Source organism: Mus caroli, chromosome 7 (genome assembly GCF_900094665.2).
Source record: "Mus caroli chromosome 7, CAROLI_EIJ_v1.1, whole genome shotgun sequence".
In the NCBI taxonomy this organism is placed as follows: Eukaryota; Metazoa; Chordata; class Mammalia; order Rodentia; family Muridae; genus Mus; species Mus caroli.
This window is the reverse complement of record NC_034576.1, coordinates 2,927,034-2,934,713: the sequence shown is the minus strand read 5'-3', so window position 1 is coordinate 2,934,713 and position 7,680 is coordinate 2,927,034. Positions and strand designations below refer to the sequence as shown.

The 7,680-nt window shown below is 45.9% G+C and overlaps 1 protein-coding gene across 1 annotated transcript in view; it reads right to left on the bottom strand.

The window, feature by feature from the left end:
- Nucleotides 1-7,297, bottom strand: part of Eddm13 (epididymal protein 13) — a 28,150-nt gene extending 20,853 nt beyond the window's left edge. The window contains exons 1-2 of the mRNA XM_029479248.1: nt 7,213-7,297; nt 3,956-3,973 (exon numbers count right to left, since the gene is read on the bottom strand). Coding sequence (XP_029335108.1) covers nt 3,956-3,973; nt 7,213-7,297 — 103 coding nt within the window. The remainder of the gene's footprint in view (nt 1-3,955; nt 3,974-7,212) is intronic.
- Between the last annotated feature and the right edge of the window lie 383 nt (nt 7,298-7,680).

The following is a 7,680-nucleotide window of genomic DNA, read 5'->3' as shown; positions in this document are numbered from 1 at the left end:
ACTTCCCTGGACTCGGGCCTTGGAGCCAGTGAATTCACCAGTGGGTGCAGGGTCCCAATAACCCTGTATTTAATATAATCTAATCTGGTTTGCACTGGCTCATTTCACCAGCAGACAAATAACCTATCCGTATTTAGTGAACTGAGAATGGCAGTCAAACAGCTCGTCTGCAGCTATGCTGGAAGGAGAAGAAAGGCGGCCTGCTGTCCAGGTACTAGGCTAGGTGCTTTCCTATTTGGCTATGTGTGGACTCCTTTGGAGGAGGGCGCCGCTCTGGAAATCACTACTGTCTTTCCTTGCCTGCTGCGGGTAATAATTCTTTGCTTCTCAGCTGAATTTGCCTTGAACCTACTCTCACCAAGATGCAAACCAGTTACATATGGATTAAGGAGAAAAAAAACACTGAATTTGGTGGGAAGAGGGGAAGAATGGTGTTTGATTCTATCAAAGGCGGTACTCTAGCTACTCAGATTCTCTTCCATCCCTAGATTAGAAGCTAGGCTTTGGACCCAGGAGAGGAGATGCTGGTTGAAAGTCAGCTTATTGTTTCTGAGGGACAAAGGACGCTAGATCAGATGGGGAAGGAAATAGAGACTCTTACCTTTCAGCACTGTATGCACGAGAGGATCAGGAAAGACAGGATGAGCCGGGAGACCAATGGGACATTTGTCCAACCAAAGAAGGAATATGGAATGGAATCAATTAGGTCATCTTTATGCATCTTCCCTTAGTGTACTTCAAAGATCCCCAAATAGGGCACGGAAACTAGAATGGGGAACTTTGACATAGCATCTGGTTCGAAGATGCATCCATTCTGGAAATGAGAGCTCCAGGGAATCTAACCCTCCCTGTTCCAGGAGCTTAGAAGAATCAGTCTAAGTAACAACCCACTGTCAACCTTCTGTTCTCAGCTGGAGGCCGGGTTGTTTACTTCTCAGAAAAGAAGAAAGCCTTCTGACCTGTTACTCACCGAGAAATACACAGTCCACCCTGGCTATAGAGAAGTGGAGCTCCCAACTTGGTCAGTTCTTTGATCCTACTGACATTAATATCAAATTATAGTCATGGAAACCAACAAAGTTTCTTTCTTCCTCTCTTGCAAGCACCATTCCTACAAGATCTGGCCTTGACATCTAGCCCCACCCAATGACCTTTAGATCTAGGTCCAGTGGCCAGGTTCAAGTTGAGTATTCTCTGAGTCTGCTCCTGCACAAGGTGATGGTTAGATGTTTGCCCCCTCACTTTTGTCTCTCTGAGTTGGACCCCCACCCCCACCCCAACCCTTGTTTATATAGAGAGGGATTGTGACTTACTTTTGACTGGAGGAGGAGTGGGAACCAGAGTCATTGAGTCAGCCAGAAAAAAAAAAAATCGAGGCAAACAAGAGGGTGGGTCAATACAAATGCAAATTACCCCAGTCTCACCTTGTAAATCTTTGTTCCTTCTCGGAACAGTTACACACCCGCTGTTAATAGGGAGGGGCTTTTATGCAGTAGTACCACTGACTGCCTAGGGTCCAGAACGTCCTGTGATGGTTTGAATAAGAATAGTCCTGCGGCTGAATTCAGGCTTGAACTGTCCGTGCTGGGTCCTGAACTGAGCATATACACCTCCTCTCAAAAGAGTCAGAGAAAGAATGGCTCAGTGTGGGAATTTAGAGCTTTTGCCACTTGGATTTGACAATGTAAATTGTGTGACAAGTTTGAAGTGCTCAAGGCGTGCTAGGCACTGAATTTCCATGCTTCCCTCTCTGCTTTCAAAAGGATAGCATTATCTTACATTTGCACAGAAAAGCTCTTTCCATTTAGTCAATCCAGCTGAGTACTAGGAACTTCCTAGGCCATAGGAATAAAGACAAGAGGCCCATGCTTTCTGGCCACTCACAATCTCCGAGCCTTTTCCTCTGCCATGTGCCAGGAAGGGGGGGGGGGATTCTCAAAAGATCAGCCAAGAACCATTGAGTTGTCCCTGGGACTTTTCAAAAGAATGATGGTTGACTGAATTAAGGGACACTGGAGTAGCTGGGAAAGCATAATTTAATCTCTGTCTTAGAGTTTTATTGCTGTGAAGAAACACCTTGATCTTATGAAAGAAAACATTTAATTGAGACGAGACTGGCTTACAGTCCAGGGGTTTAGTCCATTATCATCACAGTGGGACACATGGCAGCCAGCGTACAGGCAGAAATGGTGCTAGAGGAGCCAAGAGTTCTACGTCTTGATTTGCAGGCAGCAGCAGACTGTGTGCCACACTGGGCATAGCTTGAGCATCGGAGACCTCAAAGCCTGCTCCCACAGTGGCACATTTCCTCTGACAAGGCCACACCTTCTAATAGTACTACTCCCTGTGAGCTAAGCATTCACACACGTGAGTCTATGAAGGCCAAGCCTATTCAAACCACCAGAATCTCATCTTTGCATTGATGGGTCTTGGTGTGTCAGCAGCACCGAGTCTTCCTCTTCTTCTGATACAGAAGCTTAAGTGATTTAGCATTTGCTTTGAATGGTTGTGTGGCCCTGGGAGTGTCTGCAGGTATGTGTGACATTCAGCAGGCCAACAGAGGAAGAGAAAAATCCTTGCTCCCTTGTGTCTGTAATGTCCCAACCTTGGATATCAAAACTCCAGGTTCCACACCTTTGGAATTCCCAGGCTGACATCAGTGGCTCCCTGGGCCCTTGATGGACTGTGTGATCGTTTGTATATGCTTGGGCCAGGGGGTGGCACTAAGGTGTGTCCTTGTTGGAGTAGATGTGTCACTGTGGGTTTAGGCTTTAATACCCTTGTCCTAGCTGCCTGGAAGTGAATCTTCTGCTAGCTGCCTTTGAAACAAGACGTAGAACTCTCAGCTCCTCTTGCACCATGCCTGCCTGAATGCTTCCAAAGCTCCTGCCTTGATGATAATGGACTGAACCTCTGGACCTCTAAACCAGCCCCAATTAAATGTTGTCCTTCATAAGACTTGCAGTGGCCATGGTGTCTGTTCACAGCAGTAAAACCCTAAATAAGAGACTGAGAATTATATCACTGGACTGAGCCACACTACCAACCTCCCTGATTCTCCAGCTTGGGATGGTATGTTAAGGGTCTCCTTAGCCTCCACAATAAATCCCCCCACACCTGTCTATTCTATTCTATATTTTATCAGAGCCAGTCCTAGTCAGTTCTGTTCTTCTTCTATTTCTATTCTTTTTTTATATACTCCATTTTCTATTATAACCTATATTTATCCTATTCTGATATATTTCTTTATTTACCTTGAGTTTATGCCTGGAACCCATGTAAAAGTGGAATCTCACTCTGTAGACCAGAATGGCCTCAAACTCACAGAGACTCCCTTGCCTCTACCTCCTGCGTGCTGGGACGAAAGTGCTACTCAGTACTAACGCACGTTTGTTATATTTGCATCATAGTTTATTCCTATTTTTATTCTAGTCTACTTCCATTTCATTATGTTCTATTTATTCTCTCTCCTCTATTCTTTCCGGTTCTCTGGAGAATTCTGGCTAAAACAGTGTTGATACAACATTCCAACTCCTTCCATTTGAGATTACATTTTAATTTTCTTCAGTCAAATTAACACATCATAACAGACTGGATGCAGGTACAGATGTGAGAATCTAGCCATTTTCTATTTAAACTAGCCTTTTTTTTTTTTTTTTTTGAAACAGGGTCTCATGTAGCACAGGCTATCCTTGTACTCACTGTGTAGCCGAGGATGACTTTGAACTTTCAATTCCCCTGCCTCCACCTAATATTACAGGCATATTTCATCATGCCTGGCATCGGCTTGCTTTTAAATAGTTTTTTTTTTTTTTTTTTTCTGATCCTCAAGCCAGGATTTTATAGCAGATTGAAGCTCTCCCCTTCCCCAGAATTCTCAGATGGTTCTCCAGGCCCAACAGAGTCTGAGAAGAGCCATCTGAGAGCACAAACATAGGATGCTGAGAGTTCTTACTTTTCTCTTCCATTGCGACTGGAGGTAAAGGCATCATTCAAGTGGATTCCATCAGGACCAGGAAGCAGGTGCAGAGAGGGAATGAGACATGAGACTCAAAGCACTACAATGATCAAGATCACCACAGCTGTCGTGTCTTTGGAGACTAGCTGACACACACAGTTTCTATCAGAGTTCCTCGGGGTCTTTCATCTGCTCACCCACCTGTCTACCCAGCCCTCTTCACATGTCTATCACCTATCTGCTTATCTATCCATCCACAGAACTGATATCTACCAATCAGTTCCCCACCCACTCTTCTACCAACCATACTGTATACCTATCCATCATGCATCGACCCATCCTTCCATACACCTACTTGCCCATCTGCCTACTCATCTATACCTCCACATACCCATAAATCTACCCAGTATCCATCTGTCCACCATCCATCCATCTATCCGTCTACTGCCCATCTATCACACTTGTCTATCACATACCTATTCCTCCCTCTGTCTACCAACCCAGCCAGCCTGTTGAGAGCTATTAAGACAACTCTTGATCTCTGAATTGGGCCTCTCCCCCCCGAGAAGAAAAGGGGGTCAAAAGCAGGCCACCGACACACCGAGAATGTTCCAGCCCTACCGATTCCAAGAATGTTCCAGCCCTAAGCCATCGCCGATGTCCTGACCACACCCTGATACCACCAAGTTCCTGCTTCCCCGTGTAGCNCCCCTCCCATAAGTACTTCTCCTTTTGCTTGTATTGCCCTACCCCTCCCACTGATAAGTATCAGTACTTCCCCTTTTGCTTGTGCATTTAAGCCTTAGACCTTTTTCAATAGATTCGGGGCTTTGATACATTCCAGAACGGTTTCCATGTCGTTATTTGTACAAGGCCCTCGTCCCTCTCTACCCCCCCATTTGGTTCTTAGGAGGAGGTCCCCTCGTGACCCTCGAATAACTGGACCTGCTGGACGGGTCACCAGCCAACATTCACTTGGTTCAACTTGGCCTATGTTTAGGGCTTAGGAGACACATGGGAACTGGACTTAGCTCTATTCTAAAGACATCTGCTTAGATGACTGGGAAAAAGTCCCTGGTAGAGGGGTAAACAGAGCATTCCTTGTGGTGCTCCTCTGGGCCTCTGTGGCTGCCTTGGTCATTTATAGGCACTTCAGTTTTAGCATGTCTAGAAGAGAAGCTGTGATTGTCAGCCTCCCGTCCATCAAAGATGATCAATCAATACAAGTTACCAGAGGAGAAATGGTAACAGGCTGTAGAGAAACCTGGTAGAGACAACCTTAGCTAAGAGATCAAAGACAGCATCTGTCTTAGTCAGGGTCATGTTGCTGCAAATGAAACACCGTGACCAAAAAGTTAGTGGGGGAGGAAACAGTAGATTTGGCTTACACCTCCATATGGAAGCCAGGACAGGAAGTTAAACAGGGTAGGACCCTGGAGGCAGTAGCTGATACAGAAGTCATGGAGGGGTCCTGCTTACTGGCTTGTTTCCCATGGCTTGCTTAGCTTGCTTTCTTATAGAAACTAGGACTTTCTTATAGAAACACTCTAGGGGTGGCACCACCCACCACGATCACAAATTGGGAAAATGCCTTACAGCTGGATCTCATGGAGGCGTCTCCTCGATGGACGCTCCTTCCTTTCCAATTATTCTAGCTTGTGTCGAGTTGACACACAAACCAGCCAATACAGAGTCATAGGTAAGAGACAGACCATTATCGATCACTTGGCTATAACCTCATCCATGAGGGCACAGTGTGACTTCAATATATTCTTGAATAACCTCAATCTAATCGTGGGAAGAGCTCAGAGAAAATCAATCGAGGAGACATTCTGAGACTAACTGACCAGGCTCATTTAAATGTTAGAAGTTCATGAGAGACAAGAAAAGACTGGTGATTGGAAGAAGGAGAAGAAAAAGAAGGAGGAGAGGAGAGGAGAGGAGAGGAGGAGGAGGAGGAGGAGGAGGAGGAGGAGGAGGCAGAGAGATGCCTCATCGGGTAAAGCTACTGTACCCAGCAAAGCCTGATGATTTGAGTTCAGATTCCTGAGATTCACATGGGAAAGGAGAGAACCAACTCCTAACAGTTGTCTTCTGATCTGCACACACACATACACAAACAAACAAACATACAACTTTTAAAATAGAAGAAAAAAATAAAATAGAAGAAGAGGAAGGAAGGAAAGGAAGAAGGAGGAGGAAGATGAGAAGGAAGCCATATGTTTCATGTGACCCCAAAACCCTGGATATCGTGGCTCCCACACACTCTCTAGTCTTACTGTGTCTTAGCTCGCCCACCATGCCCTCAATCTTTCTGCCACACTGACTGTTCTCAGAGCCTTGAAGGGACTCTGTGTCTTCTAGCCCAACATCTTTTCGCACATACAGTTCCGTCTGCACAAAACAGTCTCTAACCCTCTAGCTGCCTAGCTTCTGCTTCTTCTTGAGGTCTTCTCTCAAAAGTCACTTTTCCAGAACAGCGTTGCCTAAAGACATGCTGGGGCATGATCATCTGTCTATTATAAAAAGGACATCAAAATAGAGCTATGCCCACCTTTCCCTGACTCTATTTTCAGCACTGAGTACAAATTAAAACTTGAAACCATTGCTGACCTAGTAGGAGAAAGACAGTTTCATGACAAGGCTCAAGTCTTTCCGGTGTAGTCTTTGGCGTCTTTACACTTTAAAGGATGGGAATCTACCTCACTGACACACTGACAATCGGGCAAGTGGGGCCCTGCACTACACAAATTCCATCTCTTCATGGACACAAAGCAGTCCAGCAGACTCAATGACTACAGAGGACTAGATGAAGACAGGACAAGAGACTGACCAACATACGTGGTGTCTCTCTCTAATGTGGCAAAAAGGTCACTGCTGAGAACTAATACATCCATCTCCATGGAAGAGCCACGGGCAAGGGACTATGAAGCCACCAGTGTCTCTAAGAATAGGCCCACCAACACAAGATTCACTAAGCTACCAGTACCTCTGAGGACAAATCCTCCAACCTGGGACTAATGTAGTCCCAGTACCTCCAAGGGAATGGCCACCAACTAGAAACTCACAAAGCCACAGGGATGTCTAAGAGCAGGACCAACAAACCAGGACTCGTGCAGCCATCTCTACAAGGGAGAAGAGAGTGGGATGTCTACACCCAAAGCAAGGAAGCCTATGGTAGACCTCAGACTTGCTTATCAAGTCCAGCCTCAATGACCTCCCCACCCTAAGCTACCATGGAGTAGAAGCCTTACCTTCACGAGGAACGCAGGCCTCTGCCAGGCCCAGGAAAAGGAGGACCACCAGGGACCTCTTCAGAAATGGCTCTAGTCTGCACATGGTGGGGCCTGGATAGGGTGACCAGTGTTCTCCTTCCAGAATCAACGGGACTCTGGTCACTCACTGTTCTCCTGTACTCTCAAGACAAAATTTACGGCCCATAGATGCCCTCCAGCTACCTGGAGGCAGCCAGCTGGTGATTCCCATGCCCACACCACCAGCTGCTGGCCCAGCCACTACCCCTTCCCACTGGCACCGGCTATTTTTTAAAGTATCACTCTATGATAATTATATGTTGTGCCCACTTGCTTGTATTCCAGTGACTCAAATGCAACATCATGTCTGGTAACATCTAATGATATTTTGGGTATTTTTTAAGTTTTTAAAATCTCTTTCTCTGTGTGTCTGTGTGTCTCTATATATGTGTGTCTGTCTCTTTATGT